The sequence below is a fragment of the Rhinatrema bivittatum genome, chromosome 7 (genome assembly GCF_901001135.1).
Source record: "Rhinatrema bivittatum chromosome 7, aRhiBiv1.1, whole genome shotgun sequence".
NCBI classification, from domain to species: Eukaryota; Metazoa; Chordata; class Amphibia; order Gymnophiona; family Rhinatrematidae; genus Rhinatrema; species Rhinatrema bivittatum.
In genome coordinates this window covers 86,731,423-86,751,826 of record NC_042621.1, presented here as the reverse complement: position 1 = coordinate 86,751,826, position 20,404 = coordinate 86,731,423, and the positions used below count along the sequence as shown (strand labels likewise).

The window sequence follows — 20,404 nt, the reverse complement described above, 5'->3', positions numbered from 1 at the left end:
TATATATTTTTAAATAAATTAATTAAAACGTCCATCATAAAGGTCCAGACATCATTCACAATAGCCCCAGCCTCCCCATTACAACCAGGTCATAATGCATTACACCCATGTCTCAATGCTCAGAGCTCCCCATTACACCCAGGTCTCAATGCATTACACCCATGTCTCAATGCTCAGAGCTCCCCATTACACCCAGGTCTCAATGCATTACACCCATGTCTCAATGCTCAGAGCTCCCCATTACACCCAGGTCTCAATGCATTACACCCAGGTCTCAATGCTCAGAGCTCCCCATTACAGCCAGGTCTCAGTGCTCATAGCTCCCCATTACACCCAGGTCTCAATGCATTACACCCAGATCTCAATGCTCAGAGCTCCCGATTACACCCAGGTCTCAATGCATTACACCCAGGTCTCAATGCTCAGAGCTCCCCATTACACCCAGGTCTCAATGCTCAGAGCTCCCCATTACAGCCAGGTCTCAATGCTCATAGCTCCCCATTACACCCAGGTCTCCGTGCTCATAGCTCCCCATTACACCCAGGTCTCAATGCTCAGAGCTCCCCATTACACCCAGGGTCTCCGATCTCATAGCTCCCCATTACACCCAGGTCACAATGCATTACAACCAGGTCTCAATGCTCAGAGCTCCCCATTACACCCAGGTCTCAATGCTCAGAGCTCCCCATTACAGCCAGGTCTCAGTGCTCATAGCTCCCCATTACACCCAGATCTCAATGCTCAGAGCTTCCCATTACACCCAGGTCTCAATGCTCAGAGCTCCCCATTATACCCAGGTCTCAATGCTCAGAGCTCCCCATTACAGCCAGGTCTCCGTGCTCATAGCTCCCCATTACACCCAGGTCTCAATGCTCAGAGCTCCCCATTACACCCAGGTCTCAATGCTCAGAGCTCCCCATTACAGCCAGGTCTCCGTGCTCAGAGCTCCCCATTACAGCCAGGTCTCAATGCTCAAAGCTCCCCATTACACCCAGGTCTCAATGCTCAAAGCTCCCCATTACACCCAGGGTCTCCGTGCTCAGAGCTCCCCATTACACCCAGGTCTCAATGCTTAGAGCTCCCCATTACACCCAGGTCTCAATGCATTACACCCAGGTCTCAATGCTCATAGCTCCCCATTACACCCAGGTCTCAATGCTCAGAGCTCCCCATTACACCCAGGTCTCAATGCTCAGAGCTCCCCATTACACCCAGGTCTCAATGCTCATAGCTCCCCATTACACCCAGGTCTCAATGCTCAGAGCTCCCCATTACACCCAGGTCTCAATGCATTACACCCAGATCTCAATGCTCAGAGCTCCCCATTACACCCAGGTCTCAATGCTCATAGCTCCCCATTATACCCAGGTCTCCGATCTCAGAGCTCCCCATTACACCCAGGCCTCAACGCTCATAGCTCCCCATTACACCCAGGTCTCAACGCTCAGAGCTCCCCATTACACCCAGGTCTCAATGCTCAGAGCTCCCCATTACACCCAGGTCTCAATGCTCAGAGCTCCCCATTACACCCAGGTCTCAGTGCTCAGAGCTCCCCATTACACCCAGGTCTCAATGCTCAGAGCTCCCCATTACACCCAGGTCTCCGATCTCAGAGCTCCCCATTACACCCAGGTCTCCGTGCTCATAGCTCCCCATTACACCCAGGGTCTCCGATCTCAGAGCTCCCCATTACACCCAGGTCTCAACGCTCAGAGCTCCCCATTACACCCAGGTCTCAATGCTCAGAGCTCCCCATTACACCCAGGTCTCAGTGCTCAGAGCTCCCCATTACACCCAGGTCTCAATGCTCAGAGCTCCCCATTACACCCAGGTCTCCGTGCTCATAGCTCCCCATTACACCCTGGTCTCAATGCTCAGAGCTCCCCATTACACCCAGGTCTCAGTGCTCAGAGCTCCCCATTATACCCAGGTCTCCGATCTCAGAGCTCCCCATTACACCCAGGTCTCCGATCTCAGAGCTCCCCATTACACCCAGGTCTCCGTGCTCATAGCTCCCCATTACACCCAGGGTCTCCGATCTCAGAGCTCCCCATTACACCCAGGTCTCAATGCTCAGAGCTCCCCATTACACCCAGGTCTCCGTGCTCAGAGCTCCCCATTACACCCAGGGTCTCCGATCTCATAGCTCCCCATTACACCCAGGGTCTCAGATCTCATAGCTCCCCATTACACCCAGGGTCTCAGATCTCATAGCTCCCCATTACACCCAGTTCTCAATGTTCATAACTCGCCAGTCACGAGAAACGCATCCTTGAGGTGGGATAGTCTGAGCGCAGGGGCAGACGTTTCATGTCAGAGTGCAGACGGCATTTGTGTTGTGTTGCTGTTTCCATTCTCACCTTCCCCATCTTGCTCAGAGTCCTTGCCTGCACTGGGCCTTCCCTGGTGGTATTTCTGCTGTTTCGCTCGGATCCGCTCCATCCTGTACAGCACAGAAAGTATTATGTGAATTTCCTACGACTCACATGGCCTCTCCCTATCTCCCACCTTCCCTGAAGATCACTGGGAATCAATCTATTAAGAGTGGCTTATGTCAATCATGCACGATAGGTGCCCCCCTGGCCCTCAGCTCTCCCTCCTCCAGTGCTGGGATGCCATGCAGAACACTTCCTGCATGCTCTGATCCAGCACCAAGCACTTGTCAATTAAGATCACCACTTTGCTAGGTGGTAACACACTGCACTTGTGAAAAGATCCATCCTTAGCAGAAGCACGAAGGACTTTTGTCAGCGAGAGATCACCACCATTTGATCACCTTCCCCAATTTGTTATCTAGCCTGCAGCTTCTTCTCTTACACTGCATAACAAGGAGAAGGCAGTTCTAATTATAAAATGGGACTGGGAGTCAGGAGGAGTCCTAGTACTCAAGACCATCTGTCACCATGTGATCTCCAGCAAGTTCTATTTTCTCCCTGCGCTTCTGTTCAGGTTACTGTAGTTAAGATATAATAATTAAGAAAATGATGTTCTTCCTGCCCCTCCCCCAAAGCAGTCATGCACTGAAAGAGCTTGTATGAATACTCCTGTACCTAAGCACCTCCATCATGCCAGAATACAACATGGGGCAGATTTGCACATGCAAATGTCTTTGACAATTGTCCTCTAGATGGCAAGCACTAGGATAATCCAACAATCACCGCTGCTAAACGTCATGTTCTTATGGAACAACGCTCTTTGGCTGTGCCGGGGACTGCCTATCTCTGTGGCAGCGTCACTTACTGTCTCTTTAGCTGGGCCAGGGACTTCTTCTGGGTCTCCTGATAAGAGCTCATGTGTTTCAAAATGCTGGCTCTGACCAGCTCAAAACCTCTGTGGAGAAAAATCAAATGAATGAGCACAAACATTCCTTTTCAACACGGACCTTTTATCGGCTTCAGAAGCCAATTCTTTCTTGCAAGGGATGTCTCTGTTTCTTACAGAGGGATGGTCCGGCACACAGCGACAGGCGCTGTATTTCCCTTGCAGGGAAGTTTGACCCAGTAAGGTCTGACTCTGTCTCCCTAAGCTGGATCCTTGAACGTAACAGACCACGGTACTGGATGCATTACGGGGGTAATCAAAGTGGCCGCCATTGGTACAAACTCCACGGGTAGTTTCTATTCACAACAATAATCAAAGCAAACACATGCATGTACTTTTATTTTGATTACTGCTCTTGGCAAAACTACCTGCAGAGATCTGCACCTGTTTTTAATCCGAGGATACTTTTTCAGGCCAAAAAAAAAACACAACACACAATGCATGTTTTTGAAAAATCTCTAACTGTGTGTGTTGTCATCGCCTCTGAACTAAGTGCGCCTGGGAGTGCCTCCATTTCTAGGCATAGAAGACCCAATCTCTCCACTACTGCACAGAACATGGCTAGTTTGGGTAAAGAAAGACATCAACCAGCCCCGGGGGGGGGGGGGGGGGAGGGCAATTGCTTTCATAAGGTGATCCAGGCAGGCAGAGGGTAATTGGGAAAGTTCTCTGCCAGATGTGCAGGATTCAGTGCCGGAACCACCGCTGCACAGGAAACAAATCTCATACAGCGATACCCCCCAGACACGCCTGCAGCTGCTCGGGCTACCCCAGACCCACTAGCGTCAAGCCTCGGACCTGGAGGCTTGCAAGGCGGTCGCCCGCAGGTCTGCCGTGACGTGCAGGGAGTAGTAGCTGAGGAAGACTCTGCGCTGCATCAGGAGAAAGAAGAAGCAGATGCTGTCCCAGATAATCCCTGCCTCCTCAACAGGCAGCAGGCAGTCCTTGTCCTTGTCCAGGTCCCTGGCTGGGGGAGAACAAAATCAGAAAGAAAACTTTACTAAACAGGGCTTTCACGCTGTCAGCGCTACCTCAACTGGAGCAAGTTCCCACTTGCCGCTGGGTCCCCTCAGCCTCCCCCCTCTCTATTATCAGTCAGGCACTGCCTGCATCTCTTCTTCAAAACACGTCCTCGATTCTCCATCTCCATCCTGTCCGCCTGCTTTCCCCTGACCTTCCTCTCTCGCCTCAGGTGACTTCTCGTCCCTGAGTTTATTACTCATTATGTAAGTGTTCTATATTCATTACAATCTGCACAATACAACCCCACAAAAGAGGCTGATGGAGCCAATAGTGAGGCGGAAAGATTCATCGATAAGCGGATAACATGAGCCGTCCTTGAAAGGTGCACACAAGGAGGGCAGCTGGGCTGTCCTGGAAGGTGCCCCAGGGTAGGTAGACAGTGCAGACCTCCACCCCCCCCCCCCCTTAGAAATTATGCAGTGATAAAGACAGCACCGGCCCTCCCTCCCTAGAAGGTGCGACGGGGTAAAGGGGACAGCATTGGCCCTGCCTGGATGGTGCACTGGAGGAGGCAGACAGTGCAGGCCCTCCCCGGAAGGTATCCTGGGGTAAACTGGCTAGCAGGTCCTCACTGTTCATACTCACGGTTGTAGTAACCCTTGACTGTACAGACGAGACTGAAGAGTTGGATGACCCAGCAGAAATTACTCTGCATGGACTGCACGAACACACAGGATAGGAGCTGTGGCCAAAGCAGACAACACACCAAGATCAGTTCTGACTCGACAGATTCCTTTTCCTGCAGAAAGTCAGCTCTGCCTCTGAAGGCAGCATCCTGTCTCCAGGATTACATCCCTCCTAGTTCCGTGTCATTCCCATCAGACCCCATCACTACTTTTACTTAGCCCTAGCTACTGATGTGACAGCCAGGACTGGCCAGGGGCAAGGCACTCACCGCTAGCATGTTTTTGGAGATGATGACCGTGACGTTGTACAGGATCAGGCAGTCCCACAGGGCAAGCCGTACCGGCACCGGCTTCTGCAGCATGCTCGTGCCAGCAAGCAGCAAATAAAAACAAGCCAGCAGGTACCCGAGGCCGAAGATGCTGATTCTGGTGGCACCAGTGACAAAGACGACTACCAGGACAAACCAGAAGAGGTAGCGGAACACAGCCACCTTCAGCATATCCAGGTACGATCTGTAGAGAATGCAAAAGCCACAGCTCAGACAGTCAGAGCACAGTGCCTGCTTCAAGAAACAAAGCCCTCCACACCACTGCCACTAGGCGAGGCATTCACCCACCCACGGATTCTGGCACTGGGCAAAGAGTCAGACTGGCAATCGGCCACGTGCAGATTCCGTCATTGATCACGGGGCCAGGCTGGCACTTGTCTACTTGCAGTTGACGAAGCTGGGCACAGGATTAGACTGGCATTCACTCACCTGCAGTTGACAAAGTTGGGCACAGGATTTGGCTGGTTGGTCAGCTGCTCCAGGTCATCAGTGTTCTCCCCTGCTGTTGTGTACCATTCCTCCTTCTTCTCATCTGTGAAGACTTTCCATTGCTGGGCGGCACAGAGCAGCAGCAGGAAGTCAGCTAATACAGGCAGGAAACAGCAACTTGTGAGCAGCAGAAGCACCAGGTGGCCACAGCAGCATCAAAGCCTAGGGAACAATCACTAGCCATAGCATCTCTGTTAAATGAGAGCCACGGGGAGCAGCCATGGATGCTCCACTGCTTTCAATGGCGCGTCTGCAATTACCGCAAATCCATGCCACAGCTGGACAAGCCACCTCGAACCAGGGTCTTCACTTTAAATGCACTTTGAAATACAGATCCCCCCTCCATAACATAACAATAATAAACCTGCATGGTCAGGAATAACGGCTCACATCTCTGCATTCCTAATCTCTGTATGGAAACCAGTGCACAGCGTGCTCGGTCCATGGTCGCAAACGTCATCACATGAAACTCAGAGACACATTTTGTTGTGTCTTTTTCACTGTGATCTTCAGAGCCAATCCAGTGTTCCCCACACTGGTTCTGATGCAAGCTTCGAAAGTGGAGACGCAAAAGGCAAGTTATCAGGGAAGAGAAGGGCAACATGGAGGAAGAGAGAAGAGGAAAAAGGTCTGGAAGTGAGGAGAATCTCTCCGCCCTATCCCGAGCTCGCTCTCCACCACCCCCATTCCTTCTCTCCCTGGAGATGGAGGAATCGGAGTGAGACCCACTTACACAGAGTTGCAGTAAGAGGGTGAAGCCTGGTCTAACCCAGCCCCCTCCTCCTCTCTGTAGCAGGTATTGTTACCTGCTTCGTGATTCATGAGGAAAGCAGGAAATCAAGATTGATTCTTTCATTCTATACTCAGCAGTTACCGATAAGATTTGTTGAGTTGGGAGGCACATAGAAATCTGGCAGATACATCCACTTGATCAGCGCCGAGTTAATGGGGATGAAATGGCTCCATCTCCAAGGGTACTCTATAGGATAAAAAAAAACATCTTACCAGGGTTACAGTGTCTTTCACAGCTGCTCACACCAGTTCCAAGTCTGTACCACACGTAAATACTCTGTCACAGGGCAGCACACGTCAGGCAAAATAAAATCCAAAGAAGCTGTGGACTGGCCTGAGCTTGACCCAGGAGTCTCAGCTTCCACAACCCAAAAATCTCATCCCCTTCTATGTCAGGGTCTGCGCGCTTCCTGTCTTGGAACAGTGAAAGCATTACGAAGAGTCAATCTAATTAGGGCTTTGCCTTTTCTCGCTAGCCACAGAGAATTCACTACTTACCTGATCATTTCCTTTCCTCTAAGGAAGGCAGGTCAATCCACACCAGTGGGTTAGGCACCTCTATCAGCAGATTGAGATGGAGTAAAGCCGACTTGCTGACGTCACTGTCCTATAGCCCTGCCCTAATATCAGCCTGCCAGTATCTCTAGAAAAGCCAAAAACTGTGGACAAACTGATTATACTTGAACATGACTTAACAATTAACCACTTGGGCTTCCAACCAACTGGGAAACACTGAGCTCAGCAAAAACATCAACTAATCTCAGGGGCTGGTTATGTCACTTACCAGTCCTTCAAACGAATTAATAGAAATAACACTCTTCATCGTCCGCATATAAAGGATGAACTAAAAGTAGGCAGGCAGCTCAGAGTGGCTTGTGGATTGGCCTGCTTTCCTTAGATGAAAGGAAATTATCAGGTAAGTAGTAATTTCTCTTTCCTCTGCACTCGGGCAAGTCAATCCACACCAATGGGATGTACCAAAGCTTCTCCCAAAAATGGCAGGAAGCTGCCAGAGGTCCCATCAACACCGCACGCACGAAAGCCGCATCCTCCTAATGTCCAAGAGGCGATGCTTGGAGAAAGTGTGTAAGGAGGACCACACCACTGCTTGGCAAATCTCGACAGGAGACAACCGAAGCTCCGCCCACTAAACCACCTCAGCTCTAGTGGAATGCGCCCTGACCCGTCTAAGTAATGGAACATCTGCATCCAAATAGAAAATCGTGATGACTTCTTTCGCCAACAGGCTATAGTTGCCTGCATTGCCAGTTCATCTTGTTTACCTTTGCTAAGGAGCACAAACAGTCAATCAGACTTCCTGAAGGCGCGAGTAATCTTCAAATACCGCTTGATATCCAAGGCATGCAACAGATGATAATCACGCTCATCTCTATCCCTGTCCAGCACAGGCAGGGAGACAGACAGATTCAAATGAAACTCTGAAACCACTCTTGGCAAAAAGGAAGATACAGTCCTAAGCTGTACCACCCCCAGAGTCATTAGTAGAAACAGCTCATGACAAGAAAGAGCTTGCAATTCAGAGACTCACCGTGCCAAACAGATTTCCACCAGAAAAAACATTTTCAAGATGAGCACCCGCAAAGAGACCTCATGATGGCCAAAACGTAGGACCTGCCAAAAAATGCAAGACCAATTAAGGTCCAAAAGAGGCACCGGTAGCCACAAGGGAGGACGTAGATGCTAGACTCCCTTCAAGAATCTGGGCACATCTGGATGGGAAGACAAGGGTCTACTATTGACCTACTCCCTATAGCTACCTGCACCTTCAGAGTGTTTAAGGCCAAGCCTTTAACCAAACCTTCCTGCAAAAATTCCAATATCAACGGAATTTCAACTTTAAGAGGGTGAGAACCTCGCTCCTCACATCAACTCTCAAACACTATCCAAACCCTAACATAAGCTAGGGATGCATTTAATTTATTTATTTTATTTAGACATTTAAATACCTTCATTCCATGTAAAAGATCATAACAGTTTACAAAAGTAACATTCATAGCAAAGACGGGTAATGGAGGTAGTTTTCATAAATATGTATTAACATCTATCAAACGAATTGCTCAGATACATTTGACTCAAGGTTTAAGACATGATCAAGGGGTAAAGAAAATTAAAACAAAATAAAATAGAATAATAAAAGGGATTTCACATGTTAGTCATTACGTTGTATTGATTCTTTCATTCTCTTCGTGCTTCGGTTAGTATCTTTTGACCTTCTTGTTATTGTTTCTTTCTACATTCATTTTAGCTCACATTTAAATTTCTGTCTGGTATTAACCATAGCATCTCAGGTAGGGAGTTCCATAACTTTGAACCTGCTATGGAAACACACGATCTCTTACTTGTGTCAGATGTGTTCTCCGTATTGTAGGAACAGTCAATAGTCCTTTTATTTTGAGATCTTAGTGTTTGCTGAGTTGTGCATGGTTGTATTGTCACCCCTATCATACCAGTGTTACTGGAATTCATGATTTTGAATATTAATGTTAATACCTTATAATGTATTCAGGCTTGTACTGGCAGCCAGTGCAGAGAGATCAGCGAGAGTATAATGTGATCAAATTCTCTAGTTCCTAACAAAAGTCTTGCTGAGACATTTTGTAATAATTGTAATGGTTTTAATAGCCAAGCTGGAAGACAGAGTAATAATGAGTTACAGTAGTCTAGGTTTGAAAAAATTAGGGTTTGTAAGACAATACGAAAGTCTTTGATTGCTAATAAAGGTTTCAACTTGGCGTAATCTGAAGTAACTCATTTATTGATATGCTTTTTCATTGTAAGGTTCTCGTCAAGTTGGATACCTAGATCCCATACTTGATTTGAGGGAGAAATTTGGAAATTATCCAGGTCTAGAGCCAGTGGTTTTACTATCGGAGAGTTTTTAATTAACCAAATGTAGAAAACCTCCTGGCCCAGAGCAAAATGGAATTCACTGCAGACAAATAACCACACTTCAGCAACCAAGCTCTCTCAAGGGCCAAACTGTAAGACAAAACAGACCCGGATTGTCATGCAGTATTGGCCCCTGATGCAACAGATCCTTCCTGAGTGGCAGTCTGAGAGAACAGTCCACCAATAACCTCTGAAGATCGGCATAACAGAGCCTCCAGGGCCAATCTGGAGCCACCAGAAGAACAGTTTGGTCTGACTTGCAATCTTCCAAATCACCCTGCCTATCATTGGCCATGGTGGGAAGGCATATAAAATCCTGCTCTGTGGCCAGACCTGAACTAGAGAATCGATTACCAGCATTCTTGGATACATTTTGTGACTGGAAAACATTTGTACTTTCATGGCGCTTGCCATCAAATCCAGGTATGGCTGACCCCAAAGTGTCACTATTAGTTGAAAGGCCTCGTTTGCCAATTCCCACTCTCCTAAGTTCAAGACCTGTCTACTGAGGAAGTTGGCAATGTGTGAGGCGGATATGTCCTGAAGATGCTGTTCTGCCTACAACATGTATCTACCTTCATCGACACCTGTTGGCTTCTGGTTTGTCCTTGCTTAATGCAGAACACTATTGTAGCATTGTCTGACGTTATCTTTAAGGCTCGAGCTTCCAGCCACTCTGTGAACCACAAGCATGCCAGTCTGACTGCACACGCTTCCCATCAATTGATGGTCCAACTGCTGCTCCTCAGTATTCCATTGACCTTGTGCCACCAACTCTTGACAGTGAGCCCCGCAACCCAGAAGGATCGCATCTGTCACATATACTAACTAGTCCGGTTTCTCCAAGGGAACCCCTTTTCTGAGATGATCTGCTTGTAACCACCACTGCAACTGGGCGCTCACCTCGAATGGCAAGTGGAGTCTCACTGTGTACTCCTGAGACTGCAGATTCCACTGAAGAGGCTGCAGGTGAGCCTTTGCCCAGGGAACTATGTCCAATGTGGCTGTCATCAGCACCAGGACCTGCAGATAAGCCTTTACCATCTGGAGAATATTCCGTTTCAAGGACTGAATTTGAGAAACTAATTTCTGAATGCGACTCTCCAGCAGAAACACTCTGCCCTGCTCGGTATCAAATTGCATGCCAAAATACAGTAGCATCTGAGATGGCTGCAAACTACTCTTGGCTAAGTTCACCACCAGCCTAGCTCCTGAAGCAAGACGATCACCTTGCAAGATCCCAAGTGAATTTCTTCTGCACTTTTGGCCAAAATCAACTAGTTGTTCCGATAGAATAGAATGCTCTCCTTGCGCAGAGATGCTGCTACCACCACCATGATCTTGGCGAAGGTTCTGGGTGCAGAGCCAGTCCGAAGGGCAGGGCCTGAAATTGACGTCCCAGAACAGCGAGACATTGGAAACAATGTTCATGAAGAATGGTAATATGTAAACAGGCCTCCATCAGATCAAGAGACATGAGAAATTCCATCTGTACAGTTTCAATAGAAGTGAGTCACCCATAAATGTTGATAGACTCCCTTCAGATCCAGGATAGGCCGAAAAGGACACCTCTTCTTTCTTAGGAATGACAAAATAAATAGAACAGTGCCCCATATTTTCTTGCGATCTGAAAACAGGAATTACGAACTTCAAATCCAACAGCCTCCTTACTATAGTCTCCACAGTCACTCTCTTCTGTAGAGAGTTGCAAGGAGAGACCAAAATGCATCTGGAGGAATTTGAAGAAATTCAAGAGCATTGGCGTCCCTTATTTCCAGGACCCAATGGTCCGTCATAATCTGGGCCCATCTTTAGTAAAATTGAGATAGACGCCAGCCTATCTCCTGAATAATATATTGCTGTCTGTACTTTCATTATAATCTCTTTCTTGATATTGTATATTAATTTGCTGTTGGGTTTCTTTAAGATTCAAGAGAAAGAAAAAAAACAATCTAGCTTTAAATTAGATAGAATCTCTCTCTTTATTTGGATTTAGCTGTCACTAATAATCTCTGTTTAGATATTAATATTGGGGCATAAATTGGCTGAGAGTTCATTTAAAGCAAAGGACAAAAAAATTCCAGAAAGAATCCTGCTCTACCTAGCTTGGGGGCTGCTGACTCACAGAGCCAGCAGGGGTCAATCAGATCCATTGTGGGCTATGCTCAGCGAGGAGGCAGGAAGCACTAAAGCTTCTTGTGTCCAGCTAAGTAAAAGTTTAACTTAGTAAACCAATCAGGGGGAGGGTCTTTTCAAACTCAATTTCAGATTACAGAGTCCTGAGAACAACCTTGACCAAGGGTTAACTCCCACCCCTAGGTTTGTTTTTCTGATATAGTCTTCCTAAATACATAATTGGCAACAAGGTAAATTAGTAAATTGGTATTTGCTTAGGTGTTATCCATCAAATAAATTTACCAAAATGAGGACTATCCAATGTAACTATTGTGGAGCCTTTATTCTGAGGGAAATCGTCTGGAAACTCAGGGCTTGCCTCATTTGTTCAGAACTCCCTTCTTTGAAAAAGGAGCTGGATGAAGTTAAAGCTGAATTAGCTGTAATAAAGAAAGTTTCACCCACTTTACATTATTCAGGAATGAATTCCCCATTACCACAGAAAACCCAAAAGTCAATGAAAAAGAGATTTACAGTGGGCTCAGGTAGGATAAGACCTGTGACCCACAGACACCCATTCTTGACAGCTGAGCAGCCCACAAGTCTACCCCCTCCCCCCCCCCCACCCCACTCACACAGGGCATTAAGGAACTAAAAAAAAACAAAACAGGATTACAGTGGGCTCTGGTAGGATTAGACCTGTGATGCAGAGACACACACTGTATCAAGTGACACAAGTACAAAATGCCTTCTCTGTATTAAATACTGAAGAAGTTCTTGAGAAAGAGATTGAAGTGTTATCTGAAAAGAAAGAAGAAACCCAATACATACAGAAATTCCATAATACGATCAGTAACCAAAGGAAAAATCTCATTGTGCTGGGTGACTGTCATCAGAGGCACTAATCTGGGAACTCTCAGCAAGGGAAACACTACAGTTAAAAGCCTCCCAGGATCATCGGCCAGCAGAAATGCTATTCAAATAGTCAATGTGATCAAAGAAGAAAGCAAAGACTTTAAAGTTGATTTAGCATCCATCTGGGAACCAACAATCTTGCTAGAAATAGCATCCAAGCGCTTCAGAGAGATTTCCAGTCTGTAGCGAAGCAGATTAGTCACATGGCGACAACCATTGTCTTTTCAGAAGTGTTACCGGTTCATGGAAAGGGGAAGGAGAGGCTAAGCCATATTAATAACTTCAATGTATGGCTCAAATCCTGGTGTAAGGAACAAAGTTTTGGATTTATTGGGGGCTGGGCCGTGTATGGAGCAGTAAAAAGCTCTTTGTCAAAGATGGCTTACATCTGTCTGTGGCAGGAAAGAGGATCCTAAGAGAAATTCAAATCCTATGTCATAAGGCATTTAAACTAGATGCTGGGGGTGGCAGTAAGAAATTAGAATGTCACCCTCCAAACACAAATGCAAAGGAAAAGGGTGAAGTGGATAACAAAACTCAACTAAATAAGTCTCAAAAGGAGTCTAGGAAAAGCAGTAACCTGAACGAGAAAAGCTGGAAAGCTATGAGCATAAATGCTCATAGTTTGGGCAATAAAATCCCAGATCTGCAAGCCCTAATGATGGAGGCGGACTTGGTCGTTGTTGCTGTCATGGAGACGTAGTTCATGGAATCTCATGTTTGGGATACTACCATACCAGGCTATAACTTGTAAAGGAAGGACAGAAAAGGAGGAAGAGGATTGGCTCTTTATGCCAGAAACAATATCCAAGCATCTGAGCTGCAAGGAAGATGGGGCAAAGAAGAAGCACTATGGGCCGACCTAAAAAAAGATGGGGGTATCCATTTTTATTGGAGTGGTTTACAGGCCTCCAAATCAAATGGAAGAATTTGACAGAGATCTGGTTGAAGACATTCAAAAGATGGGGAATAAGGGAGAAGTGGTGATTGTTGGAGATTTTAATCTGCCGGATGTAGACTGGAGAATCCCCTTTGCAGAATCTAACATTAGTAGAGAGATAGTGGATGCCCTGCAAGGGGCTCTGTTCAAACAAATGAAAATGGAACCCACGAGGGAGGGAGCTGTACTCGATTTAGTGCTCACTAATGGAGATAATGTCTCTAATGTCTGGGTGGGTACCCACCTCAGCACCAGTGATCATCAAACGGTATGGTTTCATATCACTAATAGGATATGGAGAAGTCGCACGAAGACCCAAGTTTTGCAGTTCAAAAACACAGACTTTGATGAAATGGGGAATTACCTGAGGAAGAACTAGAAGGATGGGAGAACAAGAGAGATGTGGAACAACAATGGACAAAACTAAAAGGAGCAATTACCAAAGCAACTAACCTATATGTTAGAAAAGTAAAGAAAAGCAAAAGAAAAATGAAACCTATCTGGTCCTCAAAGGAGGTGGCTGACAAAATAAAAGCTAAAAGAACAGCGTTCAAGAAATTTAAATGATCCCAAAGGAAAAAGCACAAGGAAGACTATCTGGTGGAACTGGGGGAGATGAAGAAAGTAATCAAGATGGCAAAAAGTTAAGCGGAAGAAAGGATTGCCAAAGAGGTAAAGCGAGGTGACAAAACATTTTTCAGATACAGAGAAAGAAGAAAATTTCAAAAGTGGTATAGTGAAAATGAAAGGTGAAAAGGATCAATGTGTGGAAAGAGACAAACAAATGGCAGAAATATTTAAAAAAAATACTTCAGTTCGGTGTTCACTAAAGAGGACCCTGGAGAGAGAAGGACCGTCGCTAGTTAACAAGAAACTGGAGGGGAGTGGAGTAGATGTAACTCCATTTACAGTAGAGAATGTATGGGAAGAGCTAGGAAAACTGAAAGTGGACAAAGCCATGGGGGCCTGATGAGGTTCATCCCAGGATACTGAGGGAGCTCAGAGATGTGCTGGCGGGTCCACTGTGTGACCTATTCAATAGATCCCTAGAAACAGGAGTGGTGCCGAGTGATTGGAGAAGAGCGGTGGTGGTCCCGCTTCACAAGAGGAGGCTGGAAACTACAGGCTTGTTAGCCTCACCTCAGTGGTGGGAAAAGTAATGGAGTGACTGCTGAAAGAAAGAATAGTGAACTATCTACAGTCGGAAGAATTGCTGGACCAGAGGCAGCATGGATTCACCAGGGGAAGGTCCTGTCAGACAAATTTAATTGTCTTTTTTGATTGGGTGACTAGGGAATTAGATTGAGGAAGAGCGCTCAATATCATCTACTTGGATTTCAGCAAAGCTTTTGATACGGTACTGCACAGGAGGCTTGTGAAAAAAATGAGAAGCTTAGGAGCGAGTGTCGAGGTGGTGGCCTGGATTGCAAACTGGTTAACAGACAGAAGACAATGTATGATGGTAAATGGAACTTACTCTGAAGAGAAAGCAGTGTTGAGCAGAGTGCCACAAGGATCGGTGTTGGGACCGGTCCCGTTCAATATTTTTATGAGCAACATTGCAAACTGGGATAGAAATTAAGGTTTGTCTTTTTGCGGATGACACCAAGATCTGCAACAGAGTGGACAGGCCAGAATGAGTGGAGAGAATGAGACGGGATTTAAGGAAGTTGGAAGAGTGGTCGAAGGTATGGCAGCTGAGCTTTAATGCCAAGAAGTGCAGAGTCATGCATATGGGGTGTGGAAATCTGAAAGAACTGTATTCGATGGGAGGTGACGGGCTGATGTGCAAGGAGCAGGAGAGAGACCTTGAGGTGATAAGTGTCTAACGATCTGAAGTCGGCAAAACAATGTGACAAGGCGATAGCTAAAGCCAGAAGAATGCTGGGCTGCATAGAGAGAGGAATATAGAGTAAGAAAAGGGAAGTGATTATTCCCTTGTACAGGTCCTTGGTGAGGCCTCACCTGGAGTACTGTGCTCAGTTCTGGAGATCGCATCCCCGAAGGGACAGAGAGAGGATGGAGGCGGTCCAGAGAAAGGCGACCAAAAAGGTAGAAGGTCTTCATCGAAAGACTTATGAGGAGAGATTGAAGAATCTAAATATGTACACCCTGGAGAAAAGGAGGAGCAGGGGTGATATGATACAGACTTTCAGATACTTGAAAGGTTTTAATGATCCAAAGTCAACAACAAACCTTTTCCGTTGGGAAAAAAAATCAGCAGAACCAGGGGTCACGAATTAAAACTCCAGGAAGGAAGACTCAGAACCAAAGTCAGGAAGTATTTCTTTCCGGAGAGGGTGGTGGATGCCTGGAACGCCCTTCCAGAGGAAGTGGTGAAGACCAAAACTGTGAAGGATTTCAAAGGGGTGTGGGATAAACACTGTGGATCCATAAAGTCTAGAGGATGTGAATGAAGAGAAGAGGCATGGGGTGGCTTGTGGGAATGACAGCTACTACCTGGTGATTAATACCCTTATTCAATAAACATACACACGGTTAATGCGACTCCAACATTGCTCTATGCTTCAACGGCAAGAGTAAATGTGGAAAAAAGGATTTGCATTCACAAAAAAGCGGGGGAGTGGCTTGCTTGTTGCAGGCGGTTACTACCCCAAATCAATTAAGCCTGATACTTCACTTGGAATACATATCCTGCACAGCTCATTGCTTCAACAGCGGGGGGGGGGGAACAAAGAAAAGAGGATTTATATTCAGACAACAACCAACAAGGACTGAATTGCACAGGCTGGGTAAACAAATAAGCATGGAAGTAGCTTGCTTATTGCAGCGGTTACTACCCCTAACCAATTAAGCTAGATACTTCACTTAGATGTAGAGAGCAGTGCTGGAGCTGCATCAATGGTGCAGGTGAAAGGTAACTAGAACCAAAATGTTACTAATAAGGGCCAAGAGTAACAGATAAGTATGAGAAAAAATAAGTGTGAAAGCTTGCTGGGCAGACTGGATGGGCCGTTTGGTCTTCTTCTGTCGTCATTTCTATGTTTCTATGTAAGCCCCCATGCCTTCATTGCGAAGGTAGAGATGCTCCAGCCCTGGAGCCCACAGCTTATGAGGCTTTTTAGGCCGAAAGGAGTGATCTTCTGAAGGGATGAGATTTTTGAGTAGTTGCTCTTCTGTAAGGACAAAAACAGCAATCCCTGGAGGGCCCCTTCTCCCCAAAAGGACGTGACGTCGCTTTCTTGTCCTCTTGTAATCTAGGAACCTTGGATTTGCCCAGCTATTTATTATGCCGGTCGACCACGGGGGCCATGGGCGACCATACTCACCCGCGATTGCAGCGGACCGTTAGCCCCAGAGACGCTGAGGGGCCTTCCTCCGAGGCAGGAGCGCTGCCGAAGCCCCACCCCCTGACGTCACCTAAGTGCGCGCGGCAACATCAGCCTTTCCTTTTAAAGGGGCCAGCGCGGGAAATACCCGAGCCAGTCCCGGAAGTTCCTCACTTCTGTGAAGGTATTTAGCCTGCCTTCTATTGCTAACCTGTGAGTTAGCAAGGATTGAATTGACCTCCGGTCTGAGCTACTCTGCCACTTCCGTGCTGCCGCTGGAAGTTCTCTCTGCCCCTCAGGGTATTTCTTTAACCTGGGTACCCGCTCCTTGGGGGCCCTTTGCTTTCTTTCAGGCGCCTTACTGGGATCAGGTACTCGCTCCTCGAGGGCCTGCTCTCCCTGGCTCAGTGCCTGTAACCATCTACTTCTGCCTACTGGAATCGCTACCATCAGCTACCAACTTAGTGAGTAATCTAACATATCAGTCTGTCTCATCTACAGCTCTGCTGCACTGGGAACCTACAACCGGACTTCCCTAACCTCTCTGTGAGTTGGATCTCCTCTGCAGAGGATCCCTGGACTGCTCTATCTGGATTGCCTCACTACTACCACCTCTGGTGGAACTCATCAGCAGTTTAATAAAAGACAAATCTTCTGTGTTTGTGCATCCTGAGTCTAGCCTGGTACTGTGGCTCCTCACAGGGCTCCTCCCTGTGGGTGTGGTCACCTCCACAGTACCCGATAATCCACTCAAACACCTCAAAACCGTAACACTATTCGCCATCTTCTCCGACTCACTTCCGAATAAAAGAGAACCCTTAAAGGGCAACCCTGTGAGATTGGACTTTTATATAGTGTCTGCCAACCAGTTTCGTAGCCACAACTGGCGCCTAGCCGCTATCACTGGAGCCGCCCCTCTAGCAGCTGTCCGCACCAAGTCATTGCCCGCAACAGCTAAGAAATCGGCTCCCAGTTCCATCGCTGGTCCGCCATTGGACCCCACCTCCTTGGGTCTCCTGAGAGAGATGCAAAGCAGCCCAAGCCACCAGGCAGCAGCAAGAAGCAATTTGCAAATTCATTGCCATGGCCTCAAAGGCCTCTTTATGGATGGCTTCAGTCCTATTATCCTAAGCATCCTTTAGCGCTGCCCCTCCTTCATCTGGGATGAGGCACGCTTGATCTCAGTGCTTACCAAGGCATCCACCTTTGGGAACTGCAACTGTTCCCTTGCCTTTGGGTCCAAGGGGTACAAACTCTCCAAAGCCTCCTTTAAAACTTACCTCTGGGGCGTTCCACTCACAGTCAATTAACTCTTGAATTGGATCCAGGAGGGGAAAGAAACAGGTCACTTTGTATAAAGTGACCAATATGGGATCTTTCTTTTGTAAGCCCATAGTATCACCCCCGTCTATACAGAGTATCTTCAGGGTCTGAGTCAACAGACTCGGCAACTCACCTGTGAAAAAAACGATGTGGCTCCAAATCAGGTGGAATTTCTTTGTCTTCCAGAAGTGAGAAAGCCAAGTCCCCATCAAAATTTTCAGACACGTCATGCGCATCCCCCTGAACATCTCCAGGGATAGCTTCCCTGCAGAGTTTGCCCACAGTGAATGACAACTGGGAAGCCCGAGGACGTAATCCCCCTTCTTAGTAGGTTGCTTCGCCTCCACTGGGTGTCTCTGCAGAAAAGCCTGCAGGCACAGGAAACACCCCACCCAGGAGAAGGAGGATGGATCCATACCAAGGTCCATAGGACCAAACCCGACACTCTCTGACCCCTCTCCCAGAGATGCCTCTGCCATCGGAAAGAAGGTGAGAGGGGAACTGTCCACTGTGTTGCCTCCATACCCACACCCCTCAGGAACCACCATAGGCAGAGGGGGATCTCTCAATATTGGCAAAACCTGTAGTAGCCAAATCGCCTCTGACATCTGAACAGCACTGACACAAGCGTAGAGAGAGTAATGGCTGGATTGCCCTTATATGATAAGTCTCACAGATAGCAAGACACTTAGACCTTTTAGTCCCTGGTGCCATAGTTTTTCTTAACCCAGCTCTAGGCAGCCTCCTGCACGCACACCAGTGGTGCCCGAGTGTACCCGTGCAAATACGTGCTCAAATCCAGGCCACGGCTTATGCGCACTAGTAGCCACGCATGTGCATGCTCATGTCAGGACACCGCCACACGGTGAGAAAGCACGCACATGCCTAATGACGCTGGCCTACCTCGCGGCTGACTGAATCAAACCTGAGAAGCAGGGCCTAGTCAAAAGCAGCTCAACCCGCTGAGCCTGAGCCACCTCCACTCTACACTACCCTCTCCAGAGAAGTGAGAGGGAAAAGAGGATAAGAGAGACAGAGGGAAATGCCGAGGGAAAGGAGGACCTGGTGATAAAGGAGGGGGCTAAAACTTCCCTCCTAACTTTTTTTCCTGAGCTCAGCCCTCCGTGGCTAAGAGTACGATCAGGTCACCGGCTACTGTGGGAGAGAGCACAAGCCTTCACTGCCAAGCACTCCCTCATCCACTTTTCTGTCTACGCCTGGTCAGGCTTCCAGACTTAAAGCGTTCAAATAAAGGAACCAAACAGGTGTCACCTCAGGAGCTCAAGCGATGCATCTGAATCTTCTCTGTTTCTTTTTTTATGTATTTATTTATTTTTTTACCACAAGCAATCCCCACAAGGCAGATGCATGTCTACCATCTGCTGGAGACGGAGAATATTAGTGGGCTGATGTCACTAACATATAGCCCTGCGTGACATCAGCGAGTCAGTTCTATTCCATCTCCATCTGCTGGTAGGAGTGTATAACCCACTGGTGTGGACTAGCCTGCCTGAGTGGAATGGATCTCCAGTTTTCAGGGCTCTTACACAATCTATGGTTCCACCCCGCAGATCCCAAACCAGTAATCCCAGCCCGCAGATCCCAAACCAGTAATCCCTGCCCATAACAAAATCTCTAGATTCTAGGAGGTGAATATTGCGCAGGGCATTAAGCAGAAAGTTAGCCAGGATTTTCAGCTGGATTTATCCGGAGGAGAAGTTACCCACATGGGTAACTTTAGGTCTGCATTTTGTCTAACCGGACATGCTACCTGGCTAAGAACTTAAGGCTTCCCTGCTGCCCCCATCAATTTATACCTGTCTAAGTGAAAAAGTTATTACGGTGCCTCATCTCTCACCTATGCAGAGAACTGGAGGGATCCCTAGGCAGAGCAGGTACTGGAAGAGCAGGAAGACGAACAGGAAGAGGCAGTATTTGGGCCACAGGCTGGCAATGAGGCGCCTCTTACGCCGGGTCAGGATGACAATCAGCCAACAGCCGTGGAAAATCACCATAAAATTCATGCGCTGTCCAATCACGTTCACCGTCAGCAGGAAACAGATCTGGGGACAGGGAGGGAAAGAGACACAGACTGAGTTCAAAGATCTGGGATGGAGAGAGAGAGAGAAAATACAGCCTGGGAGCCATCATTAACCCCAAACAGTACAGAACAGGAGAGAGCCCCCAACAAAAACCCTGCACCTCCAGTTCTGTAACCAGTTCCTTGTCCACAGAGACTCCCCTGCGAGAAGACGCTTCCACTTCCTACTCACCATGCAATGCTCCCTCTAAGATTTTGGGGGTTGCATGCAAAAAATTCTCATGGTCAAC

The 20,404-nt window shown here is 47.4% G+C and overlaps 1 protein-coding gene across 3 annotated transcripts in view; it reads right to left on the bottom strand.

Moving 5' to 3' along the window:
- The window catches only part of PIEZO1 (piezo type mechanosensitive ion channel component 1), a 203,736-nt gene that overhangs the window by 59,443 nt on the left and 123,889 nt on the right, over window positions 1-20,404 (bottom strand). For all 3 annotated transcript variants that reach the window (XM_029608624.1, XM_029608626.1, XM_029608625.1), the window contains 8 exons: window positions 19,932-20,136; window positions 6,663-6,767; window positions 5,729-5,882; window positions 5,240-5,483; window positions 4,930-5,026; window positions 4,120-4,288; window positions 3,241-3,330; window positions 2,361-2,443 (listed from right to left, as the gene is read on the bottom strand). In XM_029608624.1, the coding sequence (XP_029464484.1) occupies window positions 2,361-2,443; window positions 3,241-3,330; window positions 4,120-4,288; window positions 4,930-5,026; window positions 5,240-5,483; window positions 5,729-5,882; window positions 6,663-6,767; window positions 19,932-20,136 (1,147 nt within the window). The remainder of the gene's footprint in view (window positions 1-2,360; window positions 2,444-3,240; window positions 3,331-4,119; window positions 4,289-4,929; window positions 5,027-5,239; window positions 5,484-5,728; window positions 5,883-6,662; window positions 6,768-19,931; window positions 20,137-20,404) is intronic.